This window comes from Callithrix jacchus, chromosome 22, assembly GCF_049354715.1.
Source record: "Callithrix jacchus isolate 240 chromosome 22, calJac240_pri, whole genome shotgun sequence".
Taxonomy (NCBI): domain Eukaryota; kingdom Metazoa; phylum Chordata; class Mammalia; order Primates; family Cebidae; genus Callithrix; species Callithrix jacchus.
The window spans coordinates 42,464,023-42,484,399 of NC_133523.1; the positions used below are offsets into that span (position 1 = coordinate 42,464,023).

Sequence of the window (20,377 nt, forward strand, 5' to 3'; positions counted from 1 at the left end):
AGGAGCCAGAGCTCCTCTCTGGCTGTGCAACCTTGGACAAGTGTCTCTCCCTCTCTGGGCCTGTTTACCAATTGAGATAATAACACTTCCCTTGCAAAGCTGATGGCAGGATTGGCATAAATATATGGGGGGCTTGGACCAGAGCTTGGTACATAGCAGGTGCTCAGTAAAGAAGGTAATATTTGAGCTGCAGCCATGGCAATTGGCCCTTCTGGAGGTCCCATGCCCAGGCCTGGGGGAGGAACATATAGGAAATGGTGAATCCCAAAAGGAGAGGGAGAGGGTGAGAGAGGGATTGGAAGAGCTGAGACCAGACCACGTCTGTTACTGTTTTGTTTTGTTTTTGAGACAGAGTCTCACCCTGTCACCCAGAGCACAGTGGTGGGACCTTGGCTCACTGCAACCTCCGCCTCCCAGTTCAAACAATTCTCTTGCCTCAGCCTCCTGAGTAGCTGGAATTACAGATGCCCACCACCACACCCAGATGATTTTTATATTGTTTGTAGAGACAGGGTTTCGCCTTGTTGGCCAGGCTGGTCTTGAACTCCCGACATCAAGTGATCTGCCCGTCTCAGCCTCCCAAAGTGCTGGGATTACAGCCATGAGCCACTGCGCCCAGCCCATAGCTGTTCTTTTTTTTTTTTTTGCGACTGAGTTTCGCTCTTGTTACCCAGGCTGGAGTGCAATGGCGCGATCTTAGCTCACCGCAACCTCCGCCTCCTGGGCTCAGGCAATTCTCCTGCCTCAGCCTCCTGAGTAGCTGGGATTACAGGCACGTGCCACCATGCCCAGCTAATTTTTTGTATTTTTAGTAGAGACGGGGTTTCACCATGTTGATGAGGATGGTATTGATCTCTTGACCTCATGATCCACCCGCCTCAGCCTCCCAGAGTGCTGGGATTACAGGCGTGAGCCACTGCGCCTGGCTCCACAGCTGTTCTTAAAAGCTGGGTGTGGGTCTGGGACTCTGTCCCAGGGTACTCAGGAGCCATGGGAGAGTTGGGAGCCAGTGAGGAGCAGGGTCAGCTTGGCTGTGGGGGAATATCTGGAGGGGGACGGAGACTGGAGGCAGGGAGGTTGTGGAGCAGCAGGCTGGGGCGTGGGACCAGGAAGGGAAGGAGGAGCACCGAGCAGTGATTGGCTATTGGGACACAGAGGAAGGGACATGGTAAGGGGAGGCAGGCAGGGAGGGACAGGGCTGATGACGAACAGGGTTTGGGGATGATGGGTACCCAGAGAGGGACAGCAGGCTCCTGGGTGGTTGGTGTGGACATCCTGCAAAGTGGCCTAGGGGAGGGGCAGGTCAGAGATGTAGACCAGGCCAGGCGCGGTGGCTCACACCTGTAATCCCAGCACTTTGGGAGGCCAAGGTGAGCAGATCACAAGGTCAAGAGATCCAGACCATCCTAGCCAACTTGGTGAAACCCCGTCTGTACTAAAAATACAAAAACTAGCTGGGCGTGGTGGCGCACGCCTGTAGTCCCAGTTACTTGGGAGGCTGAGGCAGGAGAATCGCTTGAACCCAGGAGGTGGAGGTTGCAGTGAGCCAAGATCACGCCATTGCACTCCAGCCTGGTGACAGAGTGAGACTCCATCTCAAAAAAAAAAGGAAAGAAAGGTCGAGATGTAGACCAGCCAGTGCCGTCTCTAACTCAAAGAAGGGTGATTCCAGGTAAGGGGGCGCACTGACCTCTGCCTCCTGCTCTGACCTCTGCTCCAAGCCCCCCTATTCCCTCCCACCTAGAGAACCCTCCAAAGACAGAAACTGCAAAAACCCTTAGAGGTGATACAACTTAACCCCTCAGCTTGGAGTTGGGGAAACTGAGGTAAAGAGGTTAGGACTCGGACATCCAGACCCCAGGTGCCACGCCCCTTCCTTGGCCGGGGTGCCATCCCTCCGCTGACCCCTCTTCTCTGCCTGCAGGACTTAGAGGGCTCTGTACAGCGCATCTGCGAGTTCCTGGGCCATCCACTGGGCAAGGAGGCGCTGGGCTCCGTCGTGGCGCACTCGACCTTCAGCGCCATGAAGGCCAACGCCATGTCCAACTACACGCTGCTGCCCCCCAGTCTGCTGGACCACCGCCGTGGGGCCTTCCTCCGGAAAGGTGAGGGGGCTCTGGGGTTCGGAGCCCACTAGGCACTGCCCGGCTGTGTGACCTTCGAGTTACTTGACCTCTCTGGGCTTGTTTCTCACCCAGCTGTAGCACTGGGTTGACCACTGTGGCCCCAGGGTTGACCACACACAGGGCTTAGCACTGGCCTGGCACACGTGCCAGCCACCCAAGGCCTTCCCACCCAGAGAACCCCCAATGAGAGCAAAACCTCCGGGAGCACTGCAGGGGAGCACTCCGAGGAGAGATTTAGAGTCTCTGCGAATCCTTCTTCACAGTCCCTGTTCACTGCAGAAATACTCAAGCGCTGGGTCACGGGCGCAGGCCCCGGCGTAGTCTTTTCTTCCTCCTGCTGTAACAAAACACCGCAAACTGCAGGGCTCACAACAACACACGTTTACCTGCTCCCTTTTTTTTCTTTTTGAGACAGAGTCTTGCTCTGTCGCCCAGGCTGGAGTGCAGGGCCTCAGTCTCGACTCACTGCAACCTCCGCCTCCCAGGTTCAGGTGATTCTCCTGCCTCAGCCTCCCAAGCAGCTGGGACTGCCAGCATATGCAGCTAATTTTTGTGTTTATAGTAGAGACAGGGTTTCACTATCTTGGCCAAGCTGGTCTCCAACTCCTGACCTCAAGTGATCCACCTGCCTGGGTTCCCAGAGTGCTAGGATTATAGGCGTGAGCCACTGCGCCTGACTGGTGTGTTTTTCTTTTAATTTTTTGGTTTTTGGTTTTTGAGACAGAGTTTCGCCCTTGTTGCCCAGGAGTGTGGTGGTGTGATCTCAGCTCACCACAACCTCTGCCTCCCAGGTTCAAGTGATTCTACTGCCTCAGTCTCCCTAGTAGCCGGGATTACCAATGCCTGCCACTGCACCTGGATAATTTTTGTAGTTTTTAGTAGAGATGGGGTTTCACCAACTTGGCCCAGCTGGTTTTGAACTCCTGACCTCGTGATCCACCCACCTCAGCCTCCCAAAGTGCTTGGATTACAGGCGTGAATCACCGCATCCAGCCCTTCCTCCCTTTTACAGGGACCCACGTGAGGATGACACTGAGCCCACCCAGATACTTCAGGGTCCTCTTCCCAATTCCAGATCTTTAGCTTAATTTAATTATCCACAAAATCCCTTTTGCCACATAAGGTCACATATTAACAGGTTCCCAGGATTAGAGTGTGGATATGGGAGGCCAGGTGCAGTGGCTAACACCTGTAATCTCAGCACTTTGGGGGGCTGAGGCTGGTGGATCACGAGGTAAGGGGTTAGAGACCAGCCTGACCAACATGGTGAAACCCCCATCTCTACTAAAAATACAAAAATTAGCTGGGCATGGTGGCACACGCCTGTAATCCCAGCCTCTCAAGAGGCTGAGGCAGAAAAATCGCTTGAATCCAGGAGGCGGAAGTTGCCGTGAGCCAAGATCTCACCATTGCACTCCAGCCTGGGTGACAGAGACTCAGGCTCAAAATAAAAAAAGAATGTGGATATGGGGGAGTCATTATTCAACCCACCCCAGGAAGCTCCCCCCACAATGACCTCACTAAGGGTGTTGGGTAACATGGGGCACACGCACTTGCTAAAAGGCAAACTACGCAGCCAGGTGCCATGGCTCATGCCTGAAATCCCAGCACTTTGGGAGGCCGAGGCAGGTGGATCACCTGAGGTTCGGAGTTCGAGTGCAGCCTGGCCAACATGGTGAAACCCTGTCTCTATCAAAAAAAAAAAAAAAATTAGGTGGGCATGATCCAGCTACTCGGGAGGCTAAGGTAGGAAAATCGCTTGAACCTGGGAGGCAGAGGTTGCAGTGAGCTGAGGTCACGCCATTGCACTCCAGCCTAGGCAATAAAAATGAAATTCCATCTCAAATGCAGTCACCTGAATGCCATCAGCTCCAGGTTTCCAGGTGAGGGGTGATGCCCCGGTGATAGCGAGAAGAGTGAGAAAACTGAGACTTGGGCTGGTGCATTGTCTCACACCTGTAATCCCAGTACTTTGGGAGGTCGAGGCGGACAGATCACGAGGTCAGGAGTTCAAGAACAGCCAGGCCAAGATAGTGAAACCCTGTCTCTACTAAAAATACAAAAATTAGCCTGGCGTGGTGGCAGATGCCTGTAGTCCCAGCTACTCAGGAGGCTGAGGCAGGAGAACCCCTTGAACCCGGGAGACAGAGGCTGCAGTGAGCCAAGATCACACCACTGCACTCCAACCTGGGCAACACAATAAGAATCTGTCTCAAAAAAAAAAAAAAGCAAAAAAGAAAACTGAGGCTTAGAGGGTCCCCGAGGCCCACTTGCTTCACCAATAAGCAAATGGATTGCAAGCCCTGAGCACAGCGTCTGCAGAAGGGGGTCCCTTCCGTGTCTGAGCAGTGAGAGCAGCAGCGTGGACTGTTGTGGGGGCACTGAAACAGGTGGCCTCATTCTAGCAGGGGAGGGTTGGGACTGACCGCAGAGGAGTTGACATGGGCTGTAAGGTGGGCAGGAATTAGGGGGTGGAGACAGAGGTTCTGGGCAGAGACTTAAGGGGTCCTGGATAAGGGGAGGACGGCAGGAAGCCTGCAGGAGCGGGGCCAGTGAGGCCCGAGGTGAGAATGGCGCCAGGTGACTGGTGGAAGGGCCAAGACTCCGTCACCAAAGGACACAAAGGGGGCTAGGTGGAGGGTGTGGGTGACGGAGTTTCTGGCACAGGGAACGGCTCGGCAAGGGCCGGGAGGAGGAAAGAGGGTGCTGGAATGTGGGCGGTAGGGGCTCCCCGAGGCTCCTCACCCCAATCCCCCTCCCCTCCAGGGATCTGCGGGGACTGGAAGAACCACTTCACGGTGGCCCAGAGCGAAGCGTTCAATCGCGTCTACCGCAAGCAGATGCAGGGGATGCCAACCTTCCCCTGGGATGAAGACCCGGAGGAGGACGACAGCCCGGACCCTGAGCCAAGGCCCGAGCCGGAGCCCAGCCCCAGCCCCAGCCCCAGTCCCGGCCCCGGCCCCAGCCAACCCTCTGAGCCTTCGCACCCGCGACCCTGAGAATAAACACGTCGCTTCTGCCCAGGTTCCTTGATGTGCTGTGGAGGTGGCAGGGCATGCAGCGGGGCGTGGAGAATCCACACCAAGGCCTCCGGAGGGTCCCCAACTCAGAAGCTCCGCCCGGACGCAAAGGTGCTGCGGGAACCCAGCGCTGGGTATCTCACCTCCTCGGACGGGGCCTGACTCGCCAGTCTGAGGGAGGAGGGGCTGGGGGCCTGGACTCCAGAGTCTGAGGAAAGACGGTCTGGGGGTCTAGATTGCTGGGTGTGAAGAAGAAGGGGCTGGGGCCTGGACTCCTGGGTCTGAGAAAAAATGGCATGGGGTCTGGACTCCTGGGTCTGAGGGGGGAGGAGCTGAATGTAGAGACCCCTGTGTCTAAGGGAGGAGGGGCTGGGGCCTGGACCCCTGTGTCTGAGGGAGGAGAGGCTAGGGACCTGGACTCCTGGGTCTGAGGGAGGAGGGGCTGGGTGCCTGGACTCCTGGGTCTGAGGGAGGAGGGGCTGGGTGCCTGGACTCCTGGGTCTGAGGGAGGAAGGTTTGAGGCCTGGGCTTCTGTCTGAAGGAGGAGGGGGCTGGGTTGTGGACTCCTGGATTCAGAGCCAGGCTGTGATAACACGTGTTTTTGGCATGAAGCGCTTTTATTCCAAGCAGAGATAAAGCGGAGCTCCAGCAGACCTGCCCCCTCAGCACCCACAGAAAGTCCCGCCACCCACGCCTTTCCCCAGTGGCTGTGGCTGCACTACCCTCCAGTCCCTCATTATTCAGCTCCTCGCCTCAGTTTCCCCACGCTCCTGGGCACAGTGTGCTTGGCAGCAACTCCTCGTCTTCCCGCCACAGCTCCAGCTCGGGGCCCAAGCCGGCCTCTCCTCAGGAAGGCCCGACCCTCGGGAGCAGCACCTGTGCTTTTTAGGATCTGTTGCTGGCAGACATTTCCAGCCCATTTTCTGGGCTGTGACACTTAGGTCCGGTGCAGGCAATGGGCTTGCCCAAGTCCTTTTTTTTTTGAGATGGAGTCTGGTTCTGTTGCCCAGGCTGGAGTGCAATAGTGTGATCTTGGCTTGCTGTAAGCTCTGCCTCCCAGGTTCAAGCAATTCTCCAGTCTTGGCCTCCCAAGTATCCGGGATTACAGGCATGCACCACCACGCCTGGCTAGTTTTTGTATTTAGGAGAGATGGGGTTTCACCATGTTGGTCAGGTTGGTCTTGAACTCCTGACCTCAGGTGATACACCTGCCTTCAGCCTCCTAAAGTGCTGGGATAACAGGAGTGAGACACCTCACCCGGCTTTTTTTTTTTTTAGGAGACAGCCTCTTGCTGTGTCACCCAGGCTGGAGCACAATGGCATGATCTTGGCTCACTGCTGCCTCTACCTCCTGAGCTCAAGCGACCCTCCCACCTCAGCCTCCCAAGTAGCTGGGACTACAGGCATGCGCCACCACACCCAGCTGATTTGTTTTATTTATTGTAGAGATGGGGTCTCACTGTGTTGCCCAGGCTGGTCCGCAACTCCTGGCCTCAAGCAACCCTCTCACCTCAGACTCCCGAAATGCCAGGATCACAGGCGTGCGCCGCCATGCCCGGCCGGCCCCAAGTTGCAGAACAAGGCAAGAACGACCCCCTGCTTCACAGCCAGTCCAGAAGCCTTGTCCAAGGCAGGGCAGCGCGGCAGGGGGCTCTGAGCTGACAGTCGTCTGGCTCTGCTCCTTGGGTGGGCCAGCAGATTTGGCTCGGGCTCCTGGTCAGGGTGGACCCCCAACTCCTGGCCGGGGGGCCCAGTCTGAAGGCCTGACACCCCTGGGCTCAGGAAGTTTCAGTGTAGCATCCTTTCCGAGCCGCCTTTGGGCTGGGGACATATAGTGGAGACGGCGGGTAGGGGGCAGGGGCAGGGCACTGCCCCAGGGCTGGGGCCATGGCAGTGGAAGTCGGGAATCTGTCTCCCCCCGGGGGCCTCCTCCAGTGCCCCGCTGCCTCATCAGAGCCTTGGCTGGGGTGTCCTTGGAGCCCCAGGACTTCTTGAGCTGTGGAGGGAAAGAGAGGGAGGTGAGAGGAGGCTGGGGTAGGGACCTGGGGGCATCCCAGAGCCAGAGAAGGCAGGGGGTGATGCAAGAGAGAAGCAGGGAAGTGACAGGCAGCCGGGCACGGTAGCTCAGGCCTGTAATCCCAGCACTTTGGGAGGCAGAGGCAGGCGGATCACTTGAGGTCAGGAGTTTGAGACCAGCCTGGCCAACATGGTGAAACCCCATCTCTACTAAAAATAGAAAAATTAGCCAGGCATGGCGGCGGCACCTGTAATCCCAGCTACTCGGGTGGTTGAGACAGGAGAATCACTTGAACCCGGAAGGCAGGGGCTGCAGTGAGTTGAGATCTCACCACTGCACTCTAGCCTCGGTGACAGAGTGAGACTCAGTCTCAAAAAACAAAACAGAAAAGAAAGTGATAGAGGATACGAGGTAGGTGGAAGGAGAGGATGAGGGAGGGAAGGGAGGAGACAAGGAGACTGGGTGTGATGGCTCATGCCTCTAATCCCAGCACTTTGGTTTGCTTAAGGTCAGGAGTTCGAGACCAACCTGGGCAACACAGTGAGACCTCATCTCTACAAAAAATAAAAATTAGCTGGGTGTGATGGATGCACCTGTAATCCTAGCTACTTGGGAGGCTGAAGTGGGAGGATCGCTTGAGCCCAGGGGATTGAGGCTACAGTGAGCCGAGATCACGCCACTGCATTCCGGCCTGGGAGAGAGAGTGAAACCATGTCTCCAAAAAAAAAAAAAGGTGGGGGAGAGGTAAAAGAGGAGGAAGGGGTAAGGGAGAAGGTGAGGGAGGAGGAAAAAGTAGAGGAGGGAGGAGGGGAGCCAGGAAGGAGCGAGAGGAAGTGGGGGAGGGGGGTGAAAGGGGAAGGAGGCAGAGGCAGGAAGGCAGCAGGAGGAGGGACAGAAAGGAGCGGGCTGCAGAGGAGGAGGCAGGCAAGGAGGACAGCGAAGGGAGCCAGAGAGGGAGGTGCGGAAGTGAGAGGGCAGGCCTGGGATTCACCCCCCCCCACCCCGCCTTTCCAACCTACTGACGGGACAGAGCGCTGGGTCCCCCACCTCTGCAGCTGGGGAGGAACCGGAAGCGCTGGTATCTGCCAGGGGGTGCAAATATTTGCCCAGGGAGGGGATGCTGGGTGAGGGCACTCAGAACCAGGTGGAGGTGAGGACCTTGCCCCTGCCCATCCCCCATCTCCTCTCCAGCTAGAAGGCTTCCTTGCTTGGGACAGAGGGGGACAATTCTTGATTCCCAGGACATTTCAGAGCAAGACCCTACCTCAAAAAAAAATATATATATATAGCCTTCCTGGCCTGGGATGAGGAATGTATTTATTTATTAGCTGGAGTCTTATTCTGTCACCCAGGCTGGAGTGCAATGGTGTTATCTCAGCTCACTGCAACCTCCGCCTCCCGGATTCAAGCGATTCTCCTGCCTCAGCCTCCTGAGTAGCTGGGATTACAGGCGCACGCCACCATGCCCGGCTAATTTCTATATTTTTAGTAGAGACAGGATTTCACTATGTTAACCAGGCTGGTTTCCAACTCCTGACCTTGTGATCCGCTCGCCTCGGCCTCCCATGGGATTACAGGCGTGAGCCACCACAGCTGGCCTGTTTATTGTTCATTATTATCATTTTGAGACAGTCTTACTCTATGGCCAGGCGAGAGTACAGTGAACGATCTTGGCTCACTGCTACTGATTCTCCTGCCTTAGCCTCCCGAGTAGCTGGGACTACAGGTGTGCCCACCACACCCAGCTAATCTTTCTGTACTTTTAGTAGAGATGGGGGTTTCACCGTGTTGGCCAGGCTGGTCTCGAACTCCCTGTTTCAGGAATGCATTGTTGTATCATTACAGCTCTATTTCATTTTAGCCACATGGTTTCCTCCCTCAGCCAAACCCAGAATGAGTGCCCTTGCTCCACCCATTCCTAGATGAAGATACTGGGGTTCAGAGAAGTCAAGTCCTTGGCTTCCCCTGACCCCCCACCTAGTGTGTCGTGCCAGGATTTGCACCCAGGGCTCTCCTGTCTCTGCCCCACACCACCCAGCACCACCTGCCCGGCATGCAGTAGGGGTGCAGGGAACGAACAAACGATGCCATTAGGAATCTAGGGCACGGGCCCTCAGGTAACACCTCCTGCTCTGTGGCTTGGAGCAGGGTCCCCGGAGCCAGGCTGCACAATCCTGGGCAAACTCCCTCCCCTTTCTAGATTCCATCTCCTCTGGCACCAGCCACAAAGTCTCACCTCATTGTCCCCATCACTGGAGCCAGACAGCTGGGACAGGCGGCTTAGGTCCCATAGGGAGCGGCTGGGCCGGGCCGGGGGACCGCTGGAGGTCCGGGCGCGCTGTATGCTCCTTAGGATGTCACTGAGTGCCGGCCCCGGGGCGGCAGGGGACACTCGGCAGGCGGCCAGGCGGTGGGCCAGCGGGCCGTCAGGCGGCGGAGGCGATGTGGGGGCCACAGAGCGGCGGCGGGACACGCGGTGCGGGCTGTGGCTCCACTGCAGGCCCCCCATGACTGAGGGTCCCTGGGGGGGTGCAGGTGGGAGCGGCCAGGAGTTTGCATACAGCGTCCGGAACTCAAGGCTGAAGGAGCCGGCGATCTCCCCAGTCAGCAGGGTCACCAGGCCTCGGTGCAGGCGGGCGTCACTCCACGTGAAGCTGGGGGCCGGGGAGCGAGGGGTCAGGGCTTCCATAACACCCCCCAAGGCCCAGCTCTGCCCCCACCCCCAGCCGGGTCCCAGGGGAGGCTGTAGGACCTCAGGCGAGTCCTGACCTCTGCAGCCTCAGCTTCCCAGTTTGTAGAACGGGGAGAACTGAAGCCCCTGCCCCCGGGGTGGTGTGAAGAAAGCCCAAGTTAAGACATTTATATTAATCAGGGCTAGGCACGGTGGCTCACACTTTGGGAGGCTGAGGCAGGAGGGTTGCTTGAGCCCAGGACTTTGACACCAGCCTGGGCAAACTGGCGAGACCCTGTCTCTACAAAACAATCAAAAACAACAGCCAGGTGTGGTAGCAAACGCCCGCACTCCCAGCCACTTGGGAGACTGAGGTAGGAGGATCCCTTGAGCCTGGGGAAAAAACATTTTTTTGAGAGTTTCTGCTGCCCAGGCTGGAGTACAAGGGCACAATCTTGGCTCACTGCAACCTCCACCTCCCGAGTTCAAGTGAATCTCCTGCATCAGCCTCCTGAGTAGCTGGGATTGCAGGCACCCGCCACCATGACCAGCTATTTTTTTGTATTTTTAGTGGAGATGAGATGTCACCACGTTGGCCAGGCTGGTCTCAAACTCCTGACCTCAGGTGATCCACCCACCTCAGCCTCCCAAAGTGCTGGGATTACAGGCGTGAGCCACCGTGCCTGGCTGAGCCTGGGAGACTGAGGCTGCAGTAAGCCGTGATCATACCACTGCATTCCAGCCTGGGCCACAGAGCAAGACCCTGTCCCCCTCTCCCCCCCAAAAAAAGCCAGGCACAGTGGCTCATGCCTGTAATCCCAGCACTTTGGGAGATTGAGGTAGATCACAAAGTCAGGAGTTCGAGACCAGCCTGACCAACATAGTGAAACCCTATCTCTACTAAAAATACAGAAATTACCCAGGCGTGATGGTGCATGCCTATAATCCTAGCTACTCAGGAGGCTGAGGCAGGAGGCAGAGGTTGCAGTGAGCCAAGATCCCACCACTGCAGTCCAGCCTGGGTGACAGAGTGAGACTCTTATCTCAAAAAAAAAAAAAAGAAAACTTATCTGGAATCCGACTGGAGTTTAAACCTGGGCTCTACCTGGTCCCCACTTAGGAACACCTCAGTGCCTCAGTTTTCTTCCTTGGTAAGAGATTGAACTCACTTCCAGACACTCACAGGGATTGCTGTAAGACCCAGCTGCTGCCTAGAATGACTGCCGTTTAGTGAGCCCTGGCTGCACAGCAAACTCCACATTCCTGCTCATCTGCAATATGGCGCCAAAACCTAGGAAGGCTGGGTGTGGTGGCTGAGGCCTGTAATCCCAGAAGGCAAGGCAGGAGGAATGCTTGAGGCTAGGAGTTCAAGACCAGCCTGGGCAATAGAGCGAGACCCCATCTCTACAAAAAATTTAACAAAATTTGCCAGGCATGATGGTGCGTGCCTGTAGTCCCAGCTACCCCGGAGTCTCAGCCAGAAGAATCACTTGAGCCTGGTAGGTCAAGGCTGCAGTGAGCCAAGATTGTGCCACCACACTCCACCCTAGGCAACAGAGCAAGATCCTATCTCTAAGAAAAAAAAATTGTTAATTTTTTTTTTTTGAGACGGAGTTTCGCTCTTGTTACCCAGGCTGGAGTGCAATGGCGCGATCTCAGCTCACCGCAACCTCCGCCTCCTGGGTTCAGGCAATTCTCCTCCCTCAGCCTCCTGAGCAGCTGGGATTACAGGTATGCACCAGCATGCCCAGCTAGTTTTTTGTATTTTTAGTTGAGACGGGGTTTCACCATGTTGACCAGAATGGTCTCGATCTCTTGACCTCGTGATCCACCCGTCTCGGCCTCCCAAAGTGCTGGAATTACAGGCGTGAGCCACCGCTCCTGGCCCTGTTAATTTTTTTTTTTTTTTTTTTTTGAGACAATCTTGCTCTGTCACCTAGGGCTGGAGTGCAGTGGCATGATCTTGGTTCACAATAACCTTCACCTCCCAAGTTTAAGCTATTCTTCCTGCCTCAGCCTCCCGAGTAGCTTGGGATTACAGGCGTGTACCACCACGCCTGGCTAATTTTTGTACTTTTAGTAGTATGGGGTTTCACCATGTTGGCCAGGCTGATCTCAAACTCCTGACTTCAGGTAATATGCCTGCCTTGGTCTCCCAAAGTGCTGGGATTACAGGCATGAGCCACCATGCCCAGGCAATAGTTTTACATAAAAATAGAATTTAAAAATAAATAAAATGGACAGGCATGGTGGCTCACGCCTGTAATCCCAGCACTTTGGGACACCAAGGTGGGTGGGTCACAAGACCAGCCTGATCAACATGGTGAAACCCCGTCTCTACTAAAAATACAAAATTAGCCGGGCATGGTGGTGTGTGCACCTGTAATCCCAGCTACTTGGGAGACTGAGGCAGGAGAGTTGCTTGAACCCAGGAGGTGGAGGTTGCAGTGAGCCAAGATCATACCATTACACTACAGCCTAGGCAACAAGAGCAAAACTCTGTCTCAAAAGCAAGCAAGCACTGAGCATGGATCTTGGCACACAGCAAGAGTTCATACTCCCTCTTCTTTCCCAGCCTCTTTGGAATTCAATGAACCTGGGCCCTCATCCTGGCTCAGGGACCCCGGATGTATCACCTTCCCTTCCCCAGCCTCAGAGCGCCCATCTGGAAAATGTGGTCACCACAGGGGGTGTGAGGTTGAAGTCAAGCCCTTGGCGGGTGCAGCACAGAGAATGTGGACAAGCTTGTGACCAGTGTCCTCTGGGTTCCGGGCATCTTCACCTTGGCAGGGGTGTCAGAGTCCTCTTGTGCCAGGTCAGTGGGCAGGCTACCCCTTGTATTGTGACACTCACTCCTCTCACTTGTGACCTCATCCCCAGAGCAGCCAGTAGGAACCCTGAGGGGTCTGTGAGGTCACTCATTCCATTCACAGACTTGGGGGCAGCAGCCACAGCTCCCCTCTATCCCCAGGACCTAGAGGGACAGAGGGCATCGGGAACAAAGGACAGTCCAGGTGCTGACCCTGGGAGTCCAGGACCAGGACCTAAGTCCCGTGGGCAGGAGGCGTTCTGGGAGGTCCAGGAAGCCTGCGGCCTGGCTGGGCCAGTGTCAACGTCGCCAGGCCACCATGGTCCTGGGCTGGCTGCTGCTTCTGGTGATGGCTCTGACCCCAGGCACGACGAGTGTCAAGGACTGCATCTTCTGTGAGCTCACCGACTCCACGCAGTGTCCCGGCACGCCCATGCGCTGTGGGGATGATGAGGACTGCTTCACGGGCCTCGGGGTCGCCCCAGGCACCAGTCCCGTCATCAACAAAGGCTGCATGCAAGCCACCAGGTGCGGCCGTGAGGAACCTGTCAGCTACAAGGGCGTCACCTACAGCCTCACCACCACCTGCTGTGATGGCCACCTGTGCAACAGAGCCCCAGGCCCCGCCAGCAGCCAGATGTCAGGGGCCACCACCAGCCTGGCACTGGGGCTGGGCATGCTGCTTCCTCGTTTACTATGACCAACAGGGAGAACAGGGCCTGGGGCTGGTCTCCCAGATCTGCCACCCCCCATGTCCCCGTCTCCTTCACCTACGAAATGGCCAGAGAGGCCATCCCTTCCAAGGCTGTCCACCAGGAGCCCGGTGCTCGGAGAAGCACCCCCAGGCCTGATTGAGCAGCAGGGAAGCGCACCTGTGGGTCTGATGGTTCTACTCTATTTGACTGGTTCTAGGAGGCAGAGCTTCTCACATTTCAATCAGGATGCTACTTTCCATTGCTGGCACCTTAGAGTCCATGAAATATGGTAAAAGATATATATATCATAATAAATGACAGCTGATGTTTATGGAGCATTCTCTTTTCTTTTCTTTTCTTTCTTTTTTTTTTTTTTTTTTTTTGTAGAGATAAGGTCCATCTATGTTGCCCAGGCTGGTCTTGGATTCCTGGGCTCAGTTGACCCACCTCAGCCTCCCAAAGTGTTGGGATTACAGGTGTGAGCCACGGCACATGGCCAAGCTTGTCTTATGTCACATGGCACTGAATCCTCACGCACAGCTGGGAAGATCAGCACTCTTCCAAACATCCCAGTCTCAATTCCACTGGTTCTCAAAATGTGGTCCCTGGACCACAAACAGCAGCATCAAGTGGGAGCTCAATGAAAATGCAGATTCTCAGGTCCTGTTCTAGGCGCGATGAACAGGAGTGGGCATGGGAGTGTGTTGTTTTCTCTCCTTCCTTCCTTCCTTCCTTCCTCCCTTTCTCCCTCCCTCCCTCCCTTCCTTCCTTTCCTTTCTTTTGAAACAGGGCTTGGCTGAGCACCATGGCTCAAGCCTGTAATCCCAGCACTTTGGGAGGCCGAGGCGAGTGGATCACAAGGTCAAGAGATCGAGACCATCCTGGTCAACATGGTGAAACCCCGTCTCTACTAAAAATACAAAAAATTAGCTGGGCATGGTGGTGTGTGCCTATAATCCCAGCTACTCAGGAGGCTGAGGCAGGAGAATTGCCTGAACCCAGGAGGCGGAGGTTGCGGTGAGCTGAGATCGCGCCACTGCACTCCAGCCTGGGTAACAAGAGCGAAACTCCGTCTCAATTAAAAAAACAAAAAAACAAAAAAACAGGGCTTTACTCTGCTGCCCAGGCTGTAGTGCAGTGGTGCAATCTTGGCTCGCTACAGCCTCTACCTCCCAGGCTCAAGCGATCCTCCCACCTCAGCCTCCTGAGTAGCTGGGAATACAAGCTCGAACCACGACACCTGACTAATTTGTATTTAATTCTTTTTTTGTTGTTGTTGAGACGGAGTTTCGCTCTTGTTACCCAAGCTGGAGTGCAATGGCGTGATCTCGGCTCACCGCAACCTCCGCCTCCTGGGTTCAGGCAATTCTCCTGCCTCAGCCTCCTGAGTAGCTGGGATTACAGGTACGCGCCACCATGCCCAGCTAATTTTTTGTATTTTTAGTAGAGACGGGGTTTCACCATGTTGGCCAGGATGGTCTTGATCTCTTGACCTAGTGATCCACCCGTCTCAGCCTCCCAAAGTGCTGGGATTTCAGGCTTGAGCCACCGCGCCCGGCCCTGTATTTAATTCTTGTAAAGATGGGAGTCCTGCTGTGTCACCCAGGCTGATCTTGAGGTCCTGGGCTCAAGCGATCCTCCCACCTCAGCCTTCCAAAGTGCAGGCATGAGCTACCGTGCCTGGCCTTCTTCCTTTTTCTTTCTCCTTTTCCATTTCCTGAATTATCTGCTACAAAAGCTGTGCTTTAACAAGTGCTCCCAGGGATTGTGGTGCATGCACAGGGTTGAAAGCCACTGATCCTGAGCATAGTTCTCAGCTGGGCACTTGTGCTCCCCAGCAGGCATCTGTGCTGTCTGAAGAGGTTTTCAGTTGCTCTAATTGGCAGGGAACACTGCAGGTGTGGGGCGTGTGAGGCTACTGCCCTCTGCTGGGCTGAGGCTGAAGATGCCAAGCAATCTCCCACAATGCAGCCCCGCAGCAAAGACTCAGCCAGCCCAAGCGTGGGTGGGTGCTAGCCCTGTTAAGGGACCTGGTTCCAGAGGCTCTAACCCTATCAGCTCTTGATGTAGTGGGGGAACCAAGGCACAGATGGGTGAAGCAAGTTGCCTGAGGCCACACAGCGAGGAACTGACAGAGCTAGAATTTGAAAAGTCTGATCCGGGAGGTCACATGCCTCTCCTCCCACACTGTGCTGTGACCCTATGAGGTAGGTGCGGTTATTATTTGAGTTTCTGGTTTTGTGTACTTTTTGAGACTGAGTCTCACTCTGTCTCCCAGGCTGGAGTGCACTGGCGTGATCTTGGCTCACTGCAGCCTCCCTCTCCTGGGTTCAAGTGATTCTCCTGCCTCAACCTCCCACGTAGCTGGGGAGACGGGGGTGTCACCATGTTGGCTAGGCTGGTCTTGAACTCCTGACCTCAGCTGATCCACCTGCCTTGGCCTCTTAAAGTGCTGGGATTACAGGCATGAGCCACCATGCGGGGCCCATTTTTTTTTTGGAGATAGAGTTTCGCTTTTGTCACTCAGGCTAGAATGCAGTGGCGCAATCTCAGCTCCATCTCCCGGGTTCAAGCGATTCTTCTGCCTCAGCCTCCCGAGTAGCTGGGATTACAGGCGCCCACCACCACACCTGGCTGATTTTTGTATTTTTAGTAGAGATGGAGTTTCACCGTATTGACCAGACTGGTCTCAAAACTCCTGACCTCGTGATCCACCCACCTGGGCCTCCCAAAGTGCTGGGATTACAGGCGTGAGCCACTGCACCTGGCCTAGGTGGAGTTATTTACCAAAGGCAGAGTTTAGATCCCAATCCAGGTGCTCCTGATTTTGAACAAACCCCACCCCCAAACTTTGCCCAGTTTTCCAAATGAGAAAACACAGGATCAAAGAGAAACAGACTTACCCAAGGCCACTAGATGGGTCAGCACCAGGGCCGGCCCTAGCACCCACCTCCTCCCCAGGGAAGGATCTTTTGCCCCCATTATAAAGGTGAGAAAAGAGAGGCCTGGGCAGGGGCTGCCGGCTGTCCTCTGAACACATGGAGGGAGAGTGGGGTACAGGAAGCCGGGAGGTGAGGGGCGGGGTGGGGGCTACACCTGTAGGATCCTGAGATGACCCTCTCGCCGTCCAGCAGCACAAACTTCTCCCGCATGGCGCCGCTCACCTGCCGTCGCCAGCGGCTCTGGAAGCTGCAGCCCCGCACAACGCGGATATCCATGTTCTGTTGGTGTGGGGAGTGGAGGGCTCACCCTTGCTGAGGCCCACCCCATGGATTCAGGGTCCCTCCAGGCTGAACCAGACAGAAGTATCTGTCCAAGGCTGGGCATGGTGGCTCACGCTTGTAATCCCAGCACTTTGGGAGGCAGAAGTGGGTGGATCACCTGAGGTCAGGAGTTCGAGACCAGCCTGGCCAACATGGTGAAACCCCATCTCTACTAAAACTACAAAAATTAGCTGGGCGTGGTGGCGCATGCCTGTAATCCCAGCTGCTATGGAATCTGAGGCAGGAGAATCATTTGAACCCGGAAGGCAGAGGTTGCAGTGAGCTCAGACCACTGTACGCCAGCCTGGGCGACAGAGCAAGACTCCATCTCTCTCTCCCCGCACCAAAAAAGTAGTATCTGTCTCAGCTTCTTCAGAGCCGCTGATATCGACCCTCAAGCGTTTCTTGGGGATACCCCAAACTCAGTGACCCAAGACCCCTTGGGAATGCCTACTTCTGCTTCCCCACTGCTTCGGGCGTCAGATCCACCGCCCCTGCTAGTATCCTTCTCAATGGCCCCGGGGCTCCATGGTAGGGTCTCCCCCCACTGCCCCCAAGCCAGGGGAATGGGGACTTATGGGTCCCCCTGTCCCGACCCCTACCTCTGTGGCCCAGGGGTTCACCCCGAGCTGCTGGGCCAGTGCCAGGAAGGCAGGCAGCTGCTGGCGGTCCAGGAGCAGGTAGACAGGTACCCATCGGCGCGTGGCGGCGTTCACCAAGTCCAAAAGCAGGTCTGGGTCAGTGAAGACGTCCATGACCACGGCCACCAGCTGGGGGTGGGGGAGGGGAGGTGGATGTGTGAACGGAGCCTAACTTGGGGGTTGGGGGGAGGTGGATGTGTGAACAGAGCTTGGCTGGGGGACAGTCAGAGGGCGTGGGAAGCCTGATGTCGGGGACCTGGGAGTAAAGTGCTCTGAGGGTTGGGAGTTTCACATTCACAGGGGCTGAGGGGAGACCCCAGACATACACTGCTGTTCAAATAGCACCTACATGCAAATGAGCAACACGCTGCCCCTCCACAAGAACCCCAGCCCCTCCTCGAGATTCCTGGCCCCCAGACGCTGGAAAACTGTCATCACACATCACATGTTTGCTTGGTTTTTGTTCGTTGGTTGCTTTTTGTTTCTTTGAGATGGAGTCTTGCACTGTTGCCGGGGCCGGAGGGCGATGGCACGATCTTGGCTCACCACAACCTCTGCCTCCCAGGTTCAAGCCATTCTCCTGCCTCAGCCTCCCAAGTAGCTGGGATTACAGGCACACACCACACCTGTAATCTAATTTTTATATTTTTAGTAGAGACGGGTTTCTTTATGTTGGCCAGGATGGTCTCGAACTCCTGACCTCAGGTGATCCACCCACCTCACCCTTACAAAGTGCTGGTATTACAGGCATGAGCCACTATGAAGGGCCCCTATTTCTGAGAGTAAGGATGAGTTCTGAGGAGGTAGGCACCTGAGTCCTCGGGCTGGAAGGTGTGGGTTTCTGGGTCCCAGAGATATAGGTCCTTAAGGGTAGGGGTGCGGAGTTGGAAGTCCTGGGAGGACAAGGGAGAGACGCCTGGGTCCCCATTCTGGGGCTGGAATATGAGGACATCCCGGCCTGGGGAATAGACACCGGGTCCCCACGACACCCACCTTGTGAGCAGCCTGGATCTCCTGTCGCACCAGCTCCTTGAGGGGTGGTTTGCCCTCTCCAGGGGGCTGTGTGTACAGCTGCGCCCGGGTGATGCCCTTCCATGCGGAGTCCACTGGCCAGCCCAGTCGGAGGATGGGCGCCGGCTGCTCCGACTGCCCAGGCCAGTAGCTCAGGCTGCTCGCGTCCCCATCGGTGGTGGTGGCTCCCTCTACCGTCCCGCCGGGCTCCTGCCTGGCCACTGTCCAGTCTTCAGCTGCTGCTGCCAAGCCCTGGACCTCATCCGCACTGAGGAAGGGCTGCAGTTCCTCGCGCCGCATGCAGGCCTGGAATGCCTCCACGCCCTCGCTCAGTAGAGCCTCCAGGGCCAGCCGCTGGCCCTCAGAATATAGGAAGCCGGAGCTGGCCTCCGTCAGGGGCAGCACCCCGGGACCGGAGTCCACTTCTTCCAGTGCCGCCAGCTGGGAGGCCGCCATCGGGGTCACTCGGGTGGGAGGACTGACTGTGAGAGACTGGGTCCCCAGGGGTCTGGCTGTCTTTAGGGACTGTGACCATCTGGGGGTTCTGATAGGCAGACCCTATGTGGTCATCCGAGGCCTCCAGAGGGGCCCCGAAGATGTCCAAATGGCTCCCTGCAGCAGGCCCTCCCTCACTGTCCTGACAATCACACTGCCCAAATAAGCGACTACCCAACGTGTCAGGCCACTCAGACCCGCCACCTGCCTGCGTCCATCCCTGGCTGGCCCTCCGTAACCTTCCCGCCAGCCGTCTCTGCGGGTCAGGCTGACCTCCTGACACCATCCCCAATTGTGTGACCCATCAGCTGGCGATCTCAGCTCGGCCACACGACAGCCTCCAACCCACCGGTCACACAGCCCCACCAGACCCTTCAGCTGTCCTGAATTTGGTTAGGCTGACCAGCTGATCATCTCCAGGCAACAGGCTATCTGCCTGTCTCCAATCACCCAAAGGTCCTTACATAAAGGCATGGCAGGCTGCCTGCCTGCCCCCCGCCAACAGCACCACTGGCTGTCCTTCCACTGTCTGGCAAACACTACAATGGCTTCCGACTGACAGTCCCCGTATCAGACTGCCTGGTGGAGCATCTGTCTCCGGCTGAATCAGTCGGCCCCGTGAATTTCTTCTGCTCACCAGCTCTCACCCACAGACCAGCCAAGATGCCTCCCCACTGGACCTGCTTGCTCAACCTTGGAGAAATGCCAGAGGCTCGGCAAACCTTTCCCTACCCTGTCAATGGGGGACCCTGCTCCCTGGACCCTCAAGTCTCCCTCCGGCTGCGGCAGTGGAGGGTGACGTGTGCTACAGGGGTCTCCATGACTATGGGATGCATCTGTGATCTTGGCTGCCCATCTAGGTGTGAGGGCCGCCTAAGCAGCCACTGTCCTCTGATCTGTAGAGCGCCCTGACCAAGCTGTCTCCAGCCTGGTTTCTACCTAAATCCTGTCTCCTCCCGCCAGTTGCCTCGCCGCTTCTTCCTGAACAAGGGCCACTCTATTATATCTTGCCCTGTCTCTCTCCCAAGCCCCAGTGGCCTCCTTGAGGCTCCTGACCCAACCTCGGGGACCCTGAACCCTTGATCCCTGAAAACCAGCAGCCTGTCATTCCAATCCCAGCAACCCAGGTGGCTGCCTCCTCCAGACCGCAGCAGGGAGCTGCAAAGAGAAGGAAGGAGTCAAGCCCGACCAGCCTCCCTGCCCCACCCCCATCCGTCCCCCTAGCCGGGGGCCTCCCTTCCAACTCTTGCCTTTCCCGAGGACATGGGCTGTAGCTCACCGGCTTCTCCTTCTGCGGTGCTTCCTGGCCTCTGGACTCAGCCCGAAATACACGGAGCCCGGCCTCTTGAGCAAACACAGGAGGCCCCCACGGGAGGTCTGGGGGTGTGGCCCACACTTTTACTTAGAGTGCTGGCTCACCGCTCACGGTAAGGGGGCCGCGTGATTGGCCCTTCAGACTCCAGCTTCCAGGTGTTGGGGGAAGGAGTTGGAAGCGCCTCACCTGTTCCCAGGCAGCCCCTCCCTCCTCACAGCCCTGCCTGCACCCCAAACTTCCTGGTCCACACCCCACCCACCATCCCAGCACCAAGGAGGGGCGGGTGTGGCTGATCCGAGAAAGCAGACACCTGC

General features: G+C 56.5%; 3 protein-coding genes across 3 annotated transcripts in view; 2 read left to right on the forward strand and 1 right to left on the reverse strand.

Moving 5' to 3' along the window:
- Positions 1 to 5,147, forward strand: part of SULT2B1 (sulfotransferase family 2B member 1) — a 48,517-nt gene extending 43,370 nt beyond the window's left edge. The window contains exons 6-7 of the mRNA XM_035285323.2: positions 1,925 to 2,105; positions 4,893 to 5,147. Coding sequence (XP_035141214.1) covers positions 1,925 to 2,105; positions 4,893 to 5,125 — 414 coding nt within the window. The 3' untranslated portion in view covers positions 5,126 to 5,147. The remainder of the gene's footprint in view (positions 1 to 1,924; positions 2,106 to 4,892) is intronic.
- A 597-nt stretch (positions 5,148 to 5,744) lies between these two features.
- FAM83E (family with sequence similarity 83 member E) lies at positions 5,745 to 20,066 on the reverse strand. Its single transcript, XM_035285772.3, has 6 exons — positions 20,028 to 20,066; positions 18,236 to 19,906; positions 17,204 to 17,371; positions 16,435 to 16,559; positions 9,400 to 9,817; positions 5,745 to 7,142 (listed from the first exon to the last, which is right to left on the reverse strand). The coding sequence occupies exons 2-6, from the start codon at positions 18,707 to 18,709 to the stop codon at positions 6,864 to 6,866; spliced, it is 1,464 nt and encodes a 487-aa protein (XP_035141663.3). The 5' UTR covers positions 18,710 to 19,906; positions 20,028 to 20,066; the 3' UTR covers positions 5,745 to 6,863.
- On the forward strand, positions 12,751 to 13,673 carry SPACA4 (sperm acrosome associated 4). The gene has a single exon (XM_008988334.6). The coding sequence runs from the start codon at positions 12,963 to 12,965 to the stop codon at positions 13,341 to 13,343; it is 381 nt and encodes a 126-aa protein (XP_008986582.1). The 5' UTR covers positions 12,751 to 12,962; the 3' UTR covers positions 13,344 to 13,673.
- Positions 20,067 to 20,377: the final 311 nt, after the last annotated feature.

What these genes read in the sequence shown, in the direction of transcription:
- SPACA4 (XM_008988334.6), top strand. Translation starts at nt 12,963, where the DNA reads ATGGTCCTGGGCTGGCTGCTGCTTCTGGTGATGGCTCTGACCCCAGGC.
- FAM83E (XM_035285772.3), bottom strand. Translation starts at nt 18,709, where the DNA reads ATGGCGGCCTCCCAGCTGGCGGCACTGGAAGAAGTGGACTCCGGTCCC. An exon ending in TGAACCCCTGGGCCACAGAG is followed by an intron (nt 16,560 to 17,203) that starts GTAGGGGTCGGG and finishes CCACACCAACAG; the next exon opens with AACATGGATATCCGCGTTGT. An exon ending in GTCATCTCAGGATCCTACAG is followed by an intron (nt 9,818 to 16,434) that starts GTGTAGCCCCCA and finishes CCCGGCCCCCAG; the next exon opens with CTTCACGTGGAGTGACGCCC.